This window comes from Desmodus rotundus, chromosome 12 (genome assembly GCF_022682495.2).
Source record: "Desmodus rotundus isolate HL8 chromosome 12, HLdesRot8A.1, whole genome shotgun sequence".
NCBI classification, from domain to species: Eukaryota; Metazoa; Chordata; class Mammalia; order Chiroptera; family Phyllostomidae; genus Desmodus; species Desmodus rotundus.
Window position 1 is genome coordinate 78,762,714 of NC_071398.1, and position 19,646 is coordinate 78,782,359.

General features: G+C 40.3%; 1 protein-coding gene across 7 annotated transcripts in view; it reads left to right on the forward strand.

Annotated features, from left to right (window-relative positions):
- Window positions 1–19,646, forward strand: part of GON4L (gon-4 like) — an 87,366-nt gene that overhangs the window by 47,451 nt on the left and 20,269 nt on the right. For all 7 annotated transcript variants that reach the window (XM_053914601.2, XM_053914600.2, XM_045204524.3 and 4 more), the window contains 6 exons: window positions 1,217–1,318; window positions 10,933–10,973; window positions 11,585–11,688; window positions 15,955–16,153; window positions 16,611–16,697; window positions 17,084–17,252. In XM_053914601.2, the coding sequence (XP_053770576.1) occupies window positions 1,217–1,318; window positions 10,933–10,973; window positions 11,585–11,688; window positions 15,955–16,153; window positions 16,611–16,697; window positions 17,084–17,252 (702 nt within the window). The remainder of the gene's footprint in view (window positions 1–1,216; window positions 1,319–10,932; window positions 10,974–11,584; window positions 11,689–15,954; window positions 16,154–16,610; window positions 16,698–17,083; window positions 17,253–19,646) is intronic.

The following is a 19,646-nucleotide window of genomic DNA, read 5'->3' on the forward strand; positions in this document are numbered from 1 at the left end:
TGTACATACTGTTCTGCATCTGCAGCTTGTTTCTTTCACTTAATATTATAATTTAGATCTTTCTGCATTGTAACACTTAGACATCTTCCTCTCTTGTTTAATGGCTACATAGTAGTAAGGAATTTAGTTTTCTCAGTTGCACTAGCCACATTTCAAGTTCTCAGTTGCTGCACGTGGCTAGTGGCTACCGTTACTGTACAGTGGACAACACATAGAACATTTCCGTCATTGCAGAAAGTTCAGTTGGACGGCACTGATCTAAAGTTGTCCCAGGAAAAATACTACCTTAATATAGCAATTCCATAATTCAGTAACTCCTGCACAATTTTTATTCAAGAATAGGAAAGACATCAAAGTATCAACATTAGAGAAAATTATGAGGGAGAAAAACAACCGTATTTCTATGCCCTAACAAATGGTTAATATTTTTGTATTTTTTAGTTCTTTTGAGCAATGTAATTTTTCATACTTAATCATTATTATGTCTGTATAATACTGTGTCATTCTTTGTTATGTAGGTATTGAACATTTATGGAAAGTTGCATGTTTTCATTTTGTATTGTACTTACTCCCTAATCTGGGGGAATTAGGGTCATTCCTTTTTTCACTATCAATGCCTTTGTATAGTTTTACCAAAGTATTGTCTTCATGAGATGCAGTACTCAGCCCTGACTGATGTGGCTCAGTTGGTTGGAGTGTTGTCCCATAAACCAAAAGGTCACAGGTTTGATTCCCTGTCAGGGCACATGCCTAGGTTGTGGGTTTGGTCCCCAGTTGGGGCACATATGAGAGACACCTGATCAGTGCTTCTCTCCCTCTATTTCTCCCTCTCTTTCCCTTTTCCTAAAATCATTAAGCATGTCCGTGGGTGAGGATTAATAAAAAAATTTTTTTAAAGATGCACTACCCAAAGTGGAATTACTGAAATAAATTATATGTTCAGTTTTCTGGCTTTTGCTGCATTTTGAGAGGTTTAAGTCTTACTTGAAGGAAGGAAGGAATTTGGCTTATTGGAGAGAATAGGTGAGATGAGTCAGCTGTGGGCAATGATCTTTGCAAAGGCACAGAGAGAAAAGAAGTATTTTAAAACTTCCTTTATAAAAATAAATGTACTTTATAGGAACAAATTCTTATGTTGCTGAATATCTTAAATTGTCACTTTTGAGATAAGAGTTCAGTTTTGGGAATGAGTGTCTGAAATATTTTTTTTTTCTAGATGAGGCAGATGATGATGACGATCCAGAATATAATTTCCTGGAAGACCGTGATGAACCAGACACGGAGGATTTCCGTACTGACCGGGCAGTGAGAATCACCAGTGAGTCCTTGTTCACTATGGGTCCTGCTCTTGACTGTGCCCCATCTACATTTGTTTACTTAGTAGGGTTTTGAGGGTGAAGTTTGCAGTCCATTTATGCTAAGACATACAAGCTTCCTCTACCCATTTCTATAGTTCTTTAAATTTAAGTATAGAGAAAGCCTATCAGTCATTCATTTATACATCCCTCAGTAACATATTTAGTCCAGTAATTGGCAGGGATTGTACTTAGAATACCAAAAATGAAAAAGACATGGCCTTGTCATAGAAGATGACAGCTTACTAGGGATACAAACAGAAAAGGCTGTAATACAAAGTGATAGGTGCTATGAACAGCTTGTGTATAAAGTATACTAGTTGCTTAAAAGAAGGTGTAATCTAGTGTATGATAGGAAGTTACAGTGGGAGGGCTTAGGGAAGGATTTACAAGATGAAATTTTTTTATCATAGTTTTGAAGAAGGAATAGGAAATTTTTGGTGAATGGGGACAGCAGAGGGATATTACAAATATAAGAGCATATGCAAACAACAGAATTGTGAAACAAATTTATTTGGAAAATAATAAATAGTTTGGTATAGTTGTATATGTGAGTGGTGATAGAAAAGGTAAGCAGTATTCAGTCCCTGAATTGGAGAACCTTGAATTTGAGTTTTGGTCTATCAAAAAGGAGAGCTCAAAGAATTTTAAGCAGAGAGCTTTGAGCCAAGATGGAGGCGTAGGTAGATATGCTTCGCTTCTTCGCATAACCAAAAGAAGGATAACAACCCATTTAAAAACAAAAAACAACCAGAACTGCCAGAAAATTGAACTGCATGGAAGTCTGGCAACCAAGGAATTAAAGAAGCATTCATCTGGACTGGTAGGAGGGGTGGAGATGGGAAGCTGGGGTCATGAAGATGTGCTGTAAGGCAGTGGCTGGCGGACCCGGTGGTCCCACATTTGTGTTTGGATAAGCCAGGAGGAATAGCTGGGATAAGCTGGGAGCGAGACAGTCCACCCAACCCAGGGAAAGGAAAGCCTCAAAACCTCTGGCTATAAAAACCTGTGGGGGCTGAGGTAGTGGGAGAAACTCCCTGTCTCATAGGAGAGTCTGTTGAAGAGGTCCATGGGATCCTAGAACGTACACAAGCCCAACCACCCAGGAATCAGCACCTGAAAGGGAACAATCTGCTTGAGAGACGTGACTGAAAGTGGTGTGACAGCTGAGCAAGCAGCATTGATGGGTTCCCTCTCTGACCCACATACAGTGCCACAATGCAGCAGTATGGCTTGTCGTGCCCTGGTGAATACATAAAGTTCTGCCCCTTACAATGTAACAGGTGTGCTGAGAAAAAGAAATATGGCCCAAGTGAAAGAACAGATAAAATCTCAAAAAAAAAGAACTAAGTAGCAAGGAGATAGCCAACCTATCAGTTGTAGAGCTCAAAACATTAGTAATCAGGATGCTCACAGAAATGATTGAATGTAGCTGAAAAATAAAAAAGAGTGAAGGCTATACATAGTGAAATAAAGAAAAATATACAGGGAACCAACAGTGATGGGAAGGAAACTGGAACTCAGATCAAAGATTTAGAACAGAAGGAAGAAATAAACATTCGACCAGAACAGACTGGAGAAATAAGAATTCAAAAACATGAGGAGAGACTTAGGAACCTCCAGGACAACTTTAAACGTTCCAACATCCGAATCATAGGGGTTCCAGAAGAAGAGGAAGAGCAAGAAATTGAAAACTTACTTGAAAAAATAATGGAAAACTTCCCCAGTCTGGTGAAGGAACTAAACATGCAAGTTGAAGAAGCTCAGAGAGTCCCAAACAAGTTGGATCCAAGGAGAAACACTCAAAGGCACATCATAATTGCATTAGCCAAAATTAAAGAGAAGGAGAAAATCTTAAAAGCAACGAGAGAAAAGGAGACAATTAACCTAAAAAGGAGTTCCCATAAAACTATCAGCTGATTTCTCAAAAGAAACCTTACAGGCAAGAATGGGCTAAAAAGAAGTATTCAAAGGTATGAAAAGCAACGACCTACAATTTAGATTACTCTATCCAGCAAAGCTATCATTTAGAATGGAAGGGCAGATAAAGTACTTCCCAGATAAGATCAAGTTAAAGGAGTTCATCATCACCAAGCCCTTATTATATAATATGTTAAAGGGACTTATCTAAGAAAAATTAGAAGATCAAAACTATGAAAACTAGCATTGGCTGATGTGGCTCAGTGGATTGAGTGTCAGCCTGAGAACCAAAGAGTCACCAGTTCTATTACAAGTCAGGGCACATGCCTGGGTTGCAGAGCAGGTCCCCAGTAGGCAACCACATATTGATGTTTCTCTCCCTGTATTCCTCCCCCACCCCTAAAAATAAATTAATTAAATTTAAAAAAAAAACTATGAACAGTAAAATGACAACAAACTCACAACTATCAACAACCAAACCTAAAAAAAAAACAAAACAAAAACAAACTAAGCAAACATCTAGAACAGGAACAGAATCACAGAAATGGAGATCACATGGAGGTTTATCATCAGGGAGGGGGAGGAGGGAGAATGGGGGAAAAAGGTACAGGGAATAAGAAGCATAATTGATTGGCAAAAACCAGACAGGGGGAGGGTAATAATAGTGAAGGAAATGAAGACGCCAAAGAACTTATATGTATGACCCATGGACATGAACTACGGACGGGGGGGGACTTGCAGGCAGGAGGGGATTAAAGGGGAGAAAAAAATGGGACAACTGTAATAGCATAATCAATAAAATATACTTAAAAACTTTAAGCAGGAAATCAACAGGAACTTACTTGGATTTTAGAAATAATGAATTTGAATAAATACCAGTTTAATATATAGAGAGCAAGATTGGAGGCATGGAAAACAATTAAATCACTTGGTTGGCTTGAGTCATTTGTTTAAAAAAATCACTTCATTGGCTAGTTTGCCTGTGATGGAAAACATTTCAGAAACTATTGATTTTTTTATTGAGAGCATGTGTTAAGTTATTGGCTTTTGACCAGGTTAGGAAGAAAGGTTTATAAGCATCCAAAAGTGTTTTTTTATATACCTAAATAATGCAATTTTTTGTGCAAAGAGAGTTTTGTCAACATGATCCTTTAGGATTTATGTTCTATTTTGTTGCTTTATTTTGTTTTTGTTGCTTCATTTTGTTTTTAAGATTAGATTCCCATTTCCATTTATTTAGGTATATTAGTTAAGGTTAGAGGAAGCATTGAAAACACAGTACCAGGAATCAAAGAGAAAATATAGAATGAAAAGTCTGAGGAATTAGGCTTTCAGAAAACTATGAAGAAGGTTTAGGGGAAGTATAAGAAAAACCAAGGAAGTCTAGTGTCAGAAATGAGGGGCATTGTTTTTCAAGAAGGAACCCTGGTCCACAGTCTCGTAGACTGGTGATGAAACATTTTCTGCTTGAATCAGAAAAATAGATCTCATTTCATTTCAGCTCTTAGCCTGTAATATACTTGCTTTCCCTTTTTGTTTGTTACTCTCTTCATTTTATATACAGGGTGGAACAGTGGGGCAAAAGCAGGTTTACAGTAGTTTGCATGGAAAAGAATACAGTAATTAATAAATAATAATACAAGAATAAATTGTTTTATGTACTCAAAATTGTAAACCTACTTTTGCCCCACCCTGTACAATTTCTTAGGGAGTTCCTCCTCAATTAGGATCAATCTCTATACCACTTTATATGTCCTTTTTAATACTCACAGCTCTTTAATGGCTTACTTAGTGTCTGTCTTCTTCTCTGTACTGTGAACAACTTATGGAATTTTCACACAATGCTGGCAATATTTGCCAATCAAATAGTGAACTTTTGGGGGGTGCCTGAGTGAAGGGCCATTCTTTCTAGTCAAAGAATTCTATGACCATAAGTACAAATTGGGATAGAAGTTTAATTTTGTTCTAACCTCTTGTCCCCTCATTCTGATATTATTATATTTATTTTTCCCTTTTGGACTTATTCCATGGATGAGAAAAATTTAAAAATAAAAATGCATGGAATCATGGAATATGGAAAGCTTCATGTGGTCAAGTATTATTCTCCCACTTGTTTACAGTTCCTCTGAAGTGGGCTTTCAGTCTCTGTTTACATACTGCCAGTAGCAGGGAGCTTATCAATTCTGCAGAAATGTGTCCTCCTCAATTAATAGTTTCCTTATTGAAGTTAAGTCTACCTTTTATATTCCTCTGTTTGTCTTTTTTGCTAAAAAGTGTAATTTACTCCCAAGTACACATAGCAAAAAGATGGAGTTTTTTCCTAAGTTTTTTCTTCCTAGGTCAGACATACCAAGTTTCTGTAGTTGTCTGAATACCATGGTTTCCAGACCTCTAACTACCCAAGTTACTCTTCTTTGGATTTTAGCTTTTTTTAAAAAAAACTTTCTCCCTCATTACATTTTATTATGAAATTTTCAAATATATAGAAAAGTTGAAAGAATTGTACTGTAAATACGTAAATACCCATATACCAATCATCTAGCTTCCATAATTAACTTTTAGTATATTAGCTTTATCACTCAGCTATTCATCTATCTTGTCTATGAATCAGTTTTTTTGTTTCTGATGCATTTCAGAGTGAATTGTAGATATCAGAGTACACTTCTAAGCATTTCAGATGCATATCACGGATTACAGCTTAATGTTTTTTTTGTAATTTCTATTTTTAGGTAAATTTACATGCAGCTCTATTACATAAATCTTAAGTATACTATTCTATAAGGTTTTTAAAAAAGATTTTTAAAATTTATTTTTAGAGAGAGGGGAAGGGAGGGAGAAAGGGAGAGAAACATCGATGTGTAAGAGATACATCATTTGGCTGCCTCTTGAAAACCCCCAACTGGGGACCTGACCTGTGCCCTGAAACTCAGGCATGTGCCCTGACTGGGAATAGAACCAGCAACCTTTTGGTTCACAGTTCTGCCCTCACTCCACTGAGCTGCACCAGCCAGGGCCCATTCAATAAGTTTTGACATGCTTACACCTGTGTAACCCAAACTTCTATTGGGATATAGAATTGTTACCACAGAAAGTTTTCTCATTCCCCTTCCAAGTGAATCTCTATACCACTCCCCTAGATGAACCACTGTTCTGATTTTTTCCATCACAGGTTAGATTTGTCAGTTTCATGATTTCATATACTGGTAAATGGAATCATATTGCATGTGTTCTGTTATGTAAGGCTTTTTCACTCAGCATAGTATTTTTGAGATTCATCCACATTGCTTGTATCACTAATGTATTCCCTTTTATTGCAGAGGAGAATTCCATTGCATAAATATACTGGTTTGTTTATCTATTTTTTTATTTCTATCCCCAGGTGTTGATGGACATTTAGGCTCTTTCTGATTTTTGGCTATCTTTTCCTTTCTTCCTTCCTTTCCTTCCTTCCTTTTTTTGGGGGGGGGGGTTGATATTACAGGGTGTCTGGAAGGCCGGCATGTGTCTTAGATAGTAGAGGTGGGCTGTCTCAACTTTCTTTTTGGTGTTTCGCTGTTTTGATATAAAATAACCCAACTGCTTTTTCTTGCTTCAGCCTGCCTGGTCTGTGGGACCAGGTTGGGAAACAGTAAAAGAGTAGGGGAGGGAGTGGAGATGTCAGCTCTGGCATTGTTTTTGCCAGGCTGGCCCCCAGGCTGCTTTCTTATGGTGTCCCGAGCCAGGTCACTGGTAATCGTGCTGTAGGAGGCCTGGGCAGATTCCGAGTGCTCTGGGGACTTCAACATTGTAGCCATATACAGGAGAGTGGGCTTTCCCAAAAAGAAGCTCACCCACCAGTGATCAGGGTTGGCCTTGGGGAGACCAGGGTGGTAAGGGATTGCTTCCCTTGGGTACTTGGAACTTCCACAGGAGGTTCACTAGAGGTGGAACAGTTGTTCCATGTCCTCCCCAACATTTGGAATTTGAGTTTCTAATGTCCTCTTAGAAGGGCTGATACAGAAGTGGTCACAGTCCTCTAGACATGGCTGAGACTCTGCTCCGGCCCAGTGGTATGCTGGCCTTCTTGGATGTGAGTACTGTGTTGGAGCAGCTGTGTCATAGTGAACTTGAGATCAACCGAAACATTTAAATCTTACTCACATTAATTTGTTTTGAGCCATGTTACCTTTTCTGTACATAAGAAACTTGATTTTCTAAAATCCTAAATGTAAAACTTTCAATTTATCCCCGTTATGACCTATCCAATTAATTTGAGAAAACAGAATTTTGAATCTGTCATCAACTGGTCTGGCAGTCCCATCTAGCTTTATACCATTTCTAGATTTGATAAATGTGTTTTCTGGGTCTTCTAGGTCAGCGGCCCCTAACCTTTTTGGCACCAGGGACTGGGTTTGTGGAAGACAATTTTTCCATGGACCGGAGGAGTGGGTAATGATTTGGGGATGATTCAGGTGCATTACATTTATTGTTCACTTTATTTCTATTATTACATTGTAATATATAAAGAAATAATTATACAGTTCACCATAATGCAGAATCAGTGGGAGTCTTGAGATTTTTTTCCTATAACCAGATGGTCCCACTGTGGGTGATGGGAGACAGTGACACCCAAAGTGTGTTGCTTGTGTTCAGTCTGCTCTGTAATCCTGTTTTGTTTGCTGTCACTGTGGAAAACCCTGCTTCACAGAGAAGAGGATGTTGGAAATGGAAGCAGGCTTTTCAGTGCTTTTGTAGCAATCTCAGAGAATTCCCCCTTGCCCAGGCTGGTGTGGGTCAGTGGATTGAGTGCTGGCATGCGGACCAAAGTCGCCAGTTCAATTCCCAGTCAGGGCACATGCCTGGGTTGTGGGCCAGGTCCTCACTAGGGAGTATGCAAGAGGCAAGCACACATTGATGTTTCTCTTCCTCTCTTTCTCCCTCCCTTACCCTCTCTCTAAAAACAAATAAATAAAATCTTTTAAAAAAGAAGAAAAAAAGAATTCCCCCTTGACTTTAATCCAGAATGTATGGAGATTTGAAGCTGTCTCAAATATACTTTTAAGGCCACCGTCATTTGCTGTCTCATGCAGTTGATCCTCTTCTAGCATAGACAAAGTCGATTCACCTGGCTTACTCACAAAGGGGCCGCGGATCCATTCCTTCCCAGTTTGGGGGTCTTTTGTGGTTGGCAAGCAATGCTCAAACTCTTCTGAAAGCTGAGATAGGTGATCACGCACCAGCTGGGAGAGAGAGGCCCTGGCTCAGTCTCTTTCAAAATCTCTACTAATGTTTGAAACATGTCAAAAGTCCCAATGTTCACTCATTGCCCCCCCGTAGTTCCAGTTAGCTTTGAATGCAACCACTTTATCTGCCAACTTGAATGCAATTGTCGTTGTCCCCTGAAATGACAGATTGAATTCTTTAAGCAGGTTGAATATGTCACACAAGTAAGCAAGTTTTGTGACCCATTCTGTGTCACTGAGATATGCTGCCAGTGGTGACTGTTCTTCTAGAAGAAATCTCTGGAGCAGCTCTTGTAACTCAGAAACTCTGGCCAGTGCTAACTTTAGAAAGCCTCTCACTTCTGTGTGTAGGAGGAGATGTGTGTGCTCTGTGTCCATCTCCTCACGGAGCTGTGCCAACAGATGTGAGTTACAGGCATGTACTTTAATGTGGTTGATAATTTTAATCATATCCTGCAAAACGTTGTTAAGTTCCGGTGACATTTTTCAGCTAGCTAGCATTTCTCAATGGATGACACTGTGCGTAGACTCGCATTCAGGAGCAACCTCTTTGACCTGAGTAGTGAAACCAGAAAGCTGTGCTGTCATGGCAGCTGTTCCATCCAATCATTTACCGACACGAAATGACCAGTTCAGTTTTCCTGGTAGGTAATCACTCAAATACTTGACTAGTTCTGCAGCTGTGGCGTTGGTTGGCAACAAAAGTACACATAACATATCTTCATGCATATCCTCCTGAAAAAAATATTTCACAAAAAAAAGCATTGTCGCCTTGTTGTCAACATCGGTAGGCTTGTCAGCCTGCATTGTGTACCACGGTGACTCATTAATCCTCTGTAACAAGTGTGCCTCAGTGTCCTCTGCTATTTCATCAATTTGTCTAGTTATGGTGCTAGCTGAAAGAGGAGCACATGCCACCTTTTGAATTGCAGCCTCTCCTAAAGGTTCACAACAGATGTCCTCTGCAGCAGGTAGGATGAACTCTTCGCCAATAGTAAACGGCTTCTTAGCTTTAGCAATGTGGTCAGCCACTAGGAATGATGCTCTCAGTGCAGACACATTGGATGAAATGGCAGCTTTCAATAATTGCTTCTGATCATGTTGAGGCTTTTTTCTTTTGAAAAACTCCAAAGGCTTGCCTTTAAATTAGGATGCTTGGTCTCCAAGTGGCAAAGCTGTTTTGAAGGTTTCATGACTTTGTCGGATATCTGGTCACCACATATTATACAAAGCAGACTTGGAAAATGTGAATCACCTGTTGCAATGAATCTAATTTAAGTCGGACTCTTGGTATTTTCTTTTAAGTGTAGCTCTCTCTTTCTTGGCAGTCTTAGAGCCTTCTGCTATCTCATCATCTATCCCCCTTTTTCAAAGAAATTCTGCAGCCACGCTTGTTTTGTGCTCATTTTGGCTAGGGTCAGCATGTGGGCTTGCCAAAACTGTGACATGAGACAAGTGCACAGTGTGAGAGAGAGGGGCGGGCAGAAATGGTAAGTAAAATAGTGGGCGGGCCACGTACAGACTAAAATAAATGTCAGATTCTGACTTAAAGCCTGCCACCAGATGCAGCTGTACAATCGAAGCACATCAACTCACTTGCTGCTGTAAAGCCTGCCACCAGATGCATCTTATTGTCACTTGCCACTCATTGGTAGGGTTTTGATATGAGTCTGCAAGCAATTGATTCATTATGGTCTTTGTGTGGTCAAATCTCTCTGCTAATGATAGTCTGTATTTGCAGCCGCTCCCCAGAGATAGTATCCCTGCTTCAGCTCCACCTGCAGTCGTCAGGCATTAGATTCTAATAAGGAGCGTGTAACCTAGATCCCTCGCATGTGCTGTTCACAGTAGGGTTTGCACTCCCAGGAGAATCTAATGCCGCCACTGATCTGACAGGGGGAGGAGCTCAGGCAGTGATGGGAGTGATGGGGAGCAGCTGTAAATACAGATGCAGTTTCGATTGTTCACTTGCCCCTCACCTCCTGGTGTGCGGCCTGGGCGGTCACTGACGGGCCAGGGACCATGGTATGGAGACCCCAGTCCTAAGTCATGGATGGTTCTAGTGCGAAAACAAGGTCCTGTGACACACTGCTAGAGACTTCTCTCTTGACTCTGCTCAGTTGGATAGATTAACAAACTATGAATGTATCTTATTGTAAAGTCATCTAGCTCACGTTTTATGTGTGTCTTCCCACTAGAATTTAAGCTTCGCAATTGTAGGACTGTTTAGTTCTGCATGTATTGCAGGAATCTAGAACAGAGATTGAGGCACCATTGGTGTTCAGCAACTGTTTATGAATGAATAATGAATGAATGTTAAATATATATGAGGGTTTTGTCAGATGCCTTGCTGAAAACAGCATACATTGTCTTCTTGGAATCCCCCCCTATAAAATTAACTTGTGCAAACAACATACTCTTTGGCTTTTTTGCAGAAAAGGAAGTGAATGGACTGATGGAAGAGCTGTTTGAAACTGTGAGTAATGATCTTTGAGTAGGAGTTTGGGATGATAAAAGTGGATCCTCCAGCAAGCTCTGTCCTTTGGTCCCAGGGCCCCTGCTTCCAGAAAGTGTTCAGACCAAGCCAATTTCCCTTTTAGTCCATCCAGGAGAGAATGTAGTGGCAGGAGAATTTTGCTAACTAATAAACTTTGATTATCCATATGTAGATAATTTTTAGTAAATTTTCCATGCAAACTTTGAATGGCCTCTCCAACAGTTTTTTAAATTATCGTTTTTTCCAACAATCACTTGGTGCATCCCTAAAGATTGCAAGCTAGTTTTAGATTATTGTGAGGACAGATAGTTGTTTTTCTCATAAATTTGCCTCTTGAAAGATATTTATGATCATTGTGAGTTATCCATACTCTATCCTTAGCATTACAATTTGACCAGTTGAGAGCCATTTTTTTTCCTGTTGAAATAGTCTAGTCATCCTGTGTGTGGGACTGTGGGAGCCCTGAAAAGAGAAAAAAAAAATGTAAAGTCCTGTAAACTGTAGTCTTTACTTTCGCTTCTCACTGCTGCAGTGACTTTCACATGCCTGTTCCCCAGGAAATCCCATCGTTTCCATTTCATTCTCCTCAGTTTCAAGATGAGATGGGATTCCCCAACATGGAAGATGATGGCCCAGAGGAGGAAGAACGTGTGGCTGAGCCTCGGCCCAACTTTAACACTCCTCAAGCCCTACGGTAGGCCTGTCAAAGACCTTGAAAGTTAGAATGGACAAGAAGTGTATGTCTGAAAAGGTTTTCAGAAATTTTAGTTAATTTTTCATCCCTAGTGGGAGTGTTAGATGTCAGGTGAATAAATCTCCTTATGGGGCAGTGCAGCTGTAGACCAAGCTGTATCTGTTTGGGAATGGAGAGAAAGCAGTAGCTGGCATCCATAGCAGCTTCTCCAGGAGAGTGGTGCTGGAGGAGGTATGTAGGATTCTATGTGGCCAGCCACAAAAACTACTGCAAATGGTCATATCCATCATGTCACTTTTGTTCTCCTCATTTGCTGTTAACATCTGGTAAGTGTTAATGAACATTTGTTAATCACCGAGGCATTAATTCAGCAAATCATGAAGCACTTACAATAATGCCCTAGAATCTAAAATATATAGACTACCCTGTCCATATAAAGTTGGCACTTCCGTTGCCCAACCCAAAAAGTAGAGACTAATTTTTGCCCATTTTTACAGTAGGTTTGCATAATCTATCTGTACTTCACTGTTATCCATTCTGAGTAGAAGCAGAGGTCAGGTTGCGGTTTATACAATGGGTGGAAAAAAGAAAACCTAAGATACTCAGAACCTCTAATTAATCCTGTGTTTTAATTGAACAGTATTACCTAGCTAGAGAGCTTGGGATCCATCTGAAAGGTAGACTTTTGGGGAATTTGCAATTTAGTGAAAAAGACAAGGTATACTAACATGTGTAAAAGCCAGAAATATTAGTCATACTCCATTACAATAAATACTGTAATGTAACTGCAACAAATATCATAGGATTTCCCCTTTTAGCTTTATTGAAGTGCTATTGACAAAGATGTAAGATATTGAAAGTGTACAATATGATGGTTTGATACACACATAGATTGTGAAAGGATTTCCCCCACCCATTGATTTAATTAACACTTCTATCACCTTACATATTTACCGGTACAAAGAATATTTTCAAGATTTCTAAGAATCTGTATTTGACCCACTTACTTCAAGTTACAGTTCATAGGACAAAATTCTGGTGTAGCAGAATGGAACCATTCCTCCTGAGATCTTGTATGTGGTATAAGAAGGTGGTCTAGTTTTATTTTTTTGTGTATATCCATCTAGTTTTCCCAACATAGTCTTTTGAATAGACTTTTTTTTAATAGGCTTTTTTTTACATTTTTTCTTTAAAAGATTTTATGTATTTATTTTTAGAGAAAGGGGAAGGGAGAAAGACAGAGAGGGAAAGAAACATTGATGTGAGAGAAAAATGATAATCAGTCGCATCTGATTAGTATTATTTTTGGTCCCCAACTAGGGACCAAACTCGCAACCCAGGCATGTGCCCTGAGCAGGAATCAAACCACAGACCTTTCATTTTGCAGGATGATGCCCAACCAACTGAGCCACACTGGTCAGGGCTGTTATTTCATATTTTTTATCTTTTTTTCTTCTTAAAGAAGTCCCTTTAACATTTCTTTTAATACTGGTTAGGTGGTGATGAACTCCTTTAGCTTTTCTTGTCGGGGAAGCTCTTTATCTGCCCTTCAATTCTAAATGATAGCCTTGCTGGGTAGAGTGATCTTGGTTGTAGGTCCTTCCTTTTCATCACTTTGAATATTTCATCCCAGTCCCTTTGGGCCTACCAAGTTTATTCTTTTCTTTTTTCTTTTTAAATTTATTTCTACCAAGTTTCTATTGAGAAAACAGCCGACAGTCTTATGGGGACTTCCTTGTATATAATTCACTGCTGTTCTCTTGCTGCTTTTAAGATTCTTTCTTTGTCTTTAACCTTTGCCATTTTGTTTTGTTCTGTTTCATTTTATTTTATTTTATTTTAAATTTATTTTTTTATCCTTACCTGAGGACATAGTTATTGATTTTAGAGAGAAGAAAAGAGAAGGAAACAGAGGGAGAGAAGCATCGATGTGAGAGGGAGACATAAGTTGGTTGCTTCTTGTATGTACCCTGATCAGGGACTGAGCTCCCATACCTAGAGATGTGCCCTGATTGGGAATCAAACCTGTGACCTTTTGGGTTACAGGACAGCGCCCAACCAACTAAGCCACACCAGCCAGGGCTGACCTTTGCCATTTTCATTATGAGCTGTCTTGGTGTGGGCCTCCTGGAGTTCATCTTATTTGGGTCTTTTCTGCATTTCCTGGACTTGTATGTTTATTTCCTTTGCCAGGTTAGGGAAGTTTTCAGTCATTATTTCTTCAAACAGTTTTTCAGTCCTTTGCTTTTTCTCTTTGCCTTCTGGTATTCCTATGATGCGATGTTATGCTTCACGTTGTTCCAGAGGTCGCTTAAACTGTCCTCACTTAAAAAAAAATTTTTTTTTTGCTATTTTATTTGGGTGTTCTTTGCTATGTTGTGTTCTAAATCACTGATTCAAATTATCTGCTTCATCTCATCTGCTGTTGATTCTGTTGCTGTATTATTTATTTCTAACTGGTTCTTTTTTATTGTTTCTATCTCTTTGTGTAAGTTCTCAGAGTTCATCTGGTCTTCCCCCTGAGTTTGTTGAACATCCTTCTAACCAAGTGTTTTGAACTCTGTATTGGGTAGATTGCTTGTCTCCATATTTTTTTAGTTATTTTCCTGGAGTTTTATCCTGTTCTTTCACTTGGGACATTTCTTGGTTTCCTCATTTTGGCTGCCTCCCTGTTTATTTTTATGTATTAGGTAGATTTGGTCTGTCTCCAGTCTTTGCAGGGCTTCCTTATGTAGTAGGTGCCGTGTGGGGCCCAGTGGCACAGTCTGCCAGATCACCTGAGCCATGTGTTCAGGAGTGCCCCTTGTGTGGGTTGTGTGTGCTCTCCTGTTGTAGTTGAGCCTTGATTGCTGTTGGCATGTCAATCAATGGGTGGGGTTCACCCTCAGGCTGAATGCTTATGACTATAGCAGGGGCTGACCCCACGGAGCAGGATTCATTTTGGTGGAGCTCTGGGCTCTGTCTAGATACCCTTTGTGTACGCCCTTCGTGGAGCTAATTGGCTGGTTCTGTTGTAGTCTGAAATTCTCTGTCTGGTTAGTTGGTTCTGGGGCCTCTTGTATGGGGCTCTGATGCAGGCTGAGGTCAACCACCACCTGTTCCTGGCCGAGGCCACCTGCTAGGAGCTACAAAGTAATTCACAGTTAGTATCTGCCTGTGCTGGGCCTGAGACCAGCTGCCACCAGTGCTGGGCCTGAGACCACTTAGAGGGACAGGGCACACCGAGGCCAGTTGCCACTGGCCAGGGGCCTGACTAACTTAGAAAGTTTTACACAAAGTTTGCAGCACAGGCCAAGGCCTGCTGCCTATGAGGCACATCCATTGAAAGAGTCAAGAACTATGTGGGTGGAGCAGGGTCGAACAGGGTCTCTGGTTCAGCAGGGTGGTGTTAGCAGTGTCCACCATGTCAGTGGAGATTTAGATTTCGTGCTCTCCTGCATCTGCAGGCCATTTGGGGGGAGGGCTCAGCACAGGGACAGTAGTGGCCCTTGCCTCGAAGCCGTACAATTCAGTTTGTCCCTGGTATGTCTCTGGTGCCTTGCAAGCTGTCCCTAGACTTGAGCTTAGGGTGAGTGTTTGTGAGCATGTGAGTCTATGGGTAGGCCATTTATGAGGACATCTGGGTTTCTAGCAGCCCTTTGTCTCACCTGGACGGGGTTCAGGTAATCACTAGGGTTAGGCAAGCAGGATTCACTGGGTTAAACTGCCATGTATTTTAGTATATCCCTCTGTTACTTTATGCCTGACTGTCTTTGACTTTTTAAGAAAGGGTACAGGGCAGCCTGAATGGATAGGAGTGGAATGGGAGAAGCTAGACCTGGGATTAGAGTAAAGGGTAAATCAGAGAACAGATGTCATACTTTGAAAGATTTTATATCACTGTTAGGAACAAGTCCCAGATTAATTTGGATAATAGTATAATGCTAGAATGACAAGTTTCCATTACTCTTTGCTTGGTTATCCTGATGTATCTCTTGCTCCTAAATTTTTGTTTTATTTCCTCTTTATTTGTGTGTTACTTAGAGGACTGATTTTAGAAAAAATTAGGAGGGGGACAATTCAGAACCATTTTATTTGAATTGATGCTAACAACTTTGGGAAAAAATTTAGATAGGCTAGGAGTTTTGCCTGTTGGCTAAAGTGGGATTTAGGAATTATCAGTAGATAGAAACTATTCAGACTCTCCTAGGCCTCCATTAGAAGGAATTGGATATGCTGTGGGCCTAGGGAAATAGTCAAATTTAGTCATCTCCCTGTTGGGGATAGGTTTGAGGAACCACTGGCCAACCTGCTAAATGAGCAACATCGTACAATGAAGGAGCTACTTGAGCAGCTGAAGTTGAAGAAATCTTCAGCCAAACAGCAGCAGGAGGTAGAGAGGGTGAAGCCTCAGAGTGAGAAAGTTCCTCAGACTCTGATTCTAGACCCAGCACAGAGGAAGAGACTCCAGCAGCAGATGCAACAGGTAAGACTTTTTTTTCCTAATGTTAAGATTGGATCATTCCATGGCTTAACGTGAAGCCAAAAGTTAGCAGCTTTGTAAGTTCGAAAGAGAGAGGTGTCCTGACACCCTTTGAAGCCATAGGACCAGAATGTGTGTAAGGGCCCTGAGAATAGATTCAGACTTACAGATTTCAAAGACTCCTTAGTAATCCATTCTGAATTTAATAGTCTCATTGCCATGGCAGTTTTTCTTCTTTCTAATCTCAGTTACTCTAGTTTGAGGTTAAACTTCCTCTAGTTCTGTCATTTTTCTTAAGGGGAATATATCTGTGAAATTTATACCAAGAAACTGTGTTGTTTCTCATAGTCTCTCCAGAAAGCAAACTGATATGTAATAAAGTTGCAGATATCCTGGTAAGATCTGGGTTTCTGAAATGACATCATAACATGTTACTGTATTATTTTCTTTCCCTCCCCAGCATGTTCAGCTCTTGACGCAAATTCACCTTCTCTCCACTTCCAACCCCAGTCTCAACTCGGAGGCCAGCACTACCAGGATATTTCTTGTAAGGTTCCAAATCTCCATAACTCTAAAGACTTGTGTATGCAATTAGCTTGGCAAACCATTTCTCACAGATATTCACCCATCATAATCTACAATTCTTCTTCTCTCCTGCATGTTTTGGTAGCTATTCCTATGGCTTCCTATGTTTGCTGAGAGAACATAAACCACTGATTTCCATGAAAGGACAGAGAATGTATTCAATTTTCTTAAGAGTTTTGCTCTGACTTGAAGTCTTAATGAGGTAATAATATTAATTGTGAAAGACTTTAGGATGATTTTTATCTGCTTTTATACTGTAATAGGGAGGATAGTTTTTCACACAGAGGCTAAGGGCTCTTGGTATTAAGGGTCTGGAATTTAAATCTCCATTGTGTCCTGTTTTCCCAGGAAGAGCTGGGAACATTTGCTCAAAGCTCCATCGCCCTTCACCAACAGTTCAACCCTAAGTTTCAGACCTTGTTCCAACCCTGTAACCTGACGGGAGCTATGAAGCTCATCGAAGACTTCAACACACATGTCAGCATTGACTGGAGTCCTCGTAAAACTGTCAAGACGGGTAGGGGACAGATGTGTCTACTTCAAGTTTTTACCTGCAGTGAGAAGTGAGAGTCTTACCCCATAGATAATTTCTTAGGGGTGGAGGAGATAGGATATTTATAATTTTTTCCTTCTCTGTATTATCCTCCCTTTTACTCATTAAGTTCTAGGATTACATGATATATTCGGGCATATGTAAGGGACGGAGGCAGTTGCCAGGACAGGGTTGTAAGGGGAAGAGATGTAGGACTCCATGCTAAGAATTGGACTTAAATAGATACGAGGGTAAGCATCAGCAGTGAGAACAAACCAAACTAGAATCTGGGAAAGATGGAAATCAAGTGGTAAAGATGGGTTGTGTTTAGGTTTTCACTCTAGTTCTTCATTAGGATCATTTTATTTTCCATAACGATTATAATGGTATCTCCATTTTGAATGAAAGGTGATTTGGGACAAGACACAAATTACAGGTGTTGTACATTTGCTGTGTTTATTATTGATTGATTGATTGATTTATTGAGAGGGGAAAGGAGGGAAAAAGGGAGAGAAACAGCAGTGTCTGGTTGCCTTTCACACACCCCCTGCTGAGGACCTGACCCACCACCGAGGCATTTGCCCTAGACTGGGAAGTGAACCAGTGACCCTTTGGTTTGCAGGCTGGCACTCGATCCACTGAGCCACACCAGCCAGGGCATTTGCCATGTTGAATATTTTAAAGAAACTTTCAGTAGTTTAAGGTTTTTTTTAAAGATTTTATTTATTTACTTTTTAGAGAGAGGGGAAGGAGGCAGAAAGCGGGGGGGTGGGGGGGGGGACAAATATCAATGTGCGGTTGCCTCTCACGCGCCCCCCACTGGGAACCTGGCCCACAACCCAGGCATGTGCCCTGACAGGATATTGAACTGGCCACCCTTTTGCTTTGCAGCCTGGTGTTCAATCCACTCACTGAGCCACACAGGTCAGGGCACAGTATTTTTTGAGAAAATATTTGCTATTCCTTTGAAACCAAATATTTGCTTCTTTTTTTATTATTATTATTTTTTAATTTTTCAATCACAGTTTACTTTCATTATTATTTTGTATTGGTTTCAGGCATACTGTATAGTGTTTAGACACTCATATACTTCATAAATATTTATGGATTTATTCCCTGGTTTAGCAAATTAGTCATACTTTGCTCTGGATTTAGGTTTATCTTTGGATTTAATTTTAAGTCCCTGATTTTTACAATTAAATTGGCTATAGGTGAGTTTAAGTGCATTATAGACACTGATCTCAGGACTACTTTGTTAGCATGTATGTTGGTACTGAAAACTTAATTTAACATCAAACTACAGTAATAACTTACACATACAGTGTCCTGTGTTTTTCTTCTGGGAATATAGGAACATTTATGGCCCGGGCTGGTTTGGCTTACTGAGTTGGACTCCAGCCTGTGAACCAAAAGGTCACAGGTTCTATTCCCAGTCAGGGCGCATGCTTGGGTTGCAGGCCATGCCGCCCATTGGGGGTACAAGAGGCAGCTGATTAATGTATCTCTTGCCTATCGATGTTTCTCTCTCTCCCCCAGTCGACTCCCCCCTTTCCCTCTCTCTCCCCTCTTTCTCTTCCCTCTTCCCTTCCTTCTACTCTCTCTAAAAATAAATAAATAAAATCTTTAGAAAGAAAAGCATTTATGGAAGAAGTATGGCTACAGTAGTATGTACCTCTAGAAAGGCAGAGGTGCCTGGAATTGAGAGGCTTAGACAGCAAAACAAATGAATGAGACTGTATCGTCTCATTCCATTCATGGTTTTTTATTCCCAGCCTCAGGCGGAATCTGGGAAAAGTTAAGTAAGAATCAAGTAAAATAAAATTTGGAATACCAGATTTGTGAGGGAAATTAAAGAAGGTGAAATCTTATTCTGGAAGAGAGAAAGCATTGTTGGAGGTCACTTATCTTTTAAGGATTTAAAGGGGGAAGGAGGAAAAATATTTTGAGCATATACTATGTGACAGGTATTATTAGGTACTTTGTGTTTGTTACTTAGTGTGTTAAGTGTTCACGTAGAAAAGAATAAGAAAATCAACTTTTAATAATATTGAATGGGACTCCATTGAGGTTTACGTTAAGCTGAGAAAGCTGTAGAAACTTTTGTGGGGCAGGTTGTGTGGGTTGGAAGGGCATCAAGTGAGGTAGGGGCAGCTCTGTCTAAATGCAAAAGTGCATTCATGCCCTGGCTGGTGTAGCTCAGTGGATTGAGTGCCGGCCTGCAAACCAAGGGGTTGTTGGTTTGATTCCCGGTCAGGGCACATGCCTGGGTTGTGGGTGGGTTCCCTGGAGAGGGGCATGTGAGAGGCAACCACACATTGATGTTTTCCTCCCTCTCTTTCTCCTTCTCTTCCTCTCTCTCTCAAAATAAATAAAGTTTAA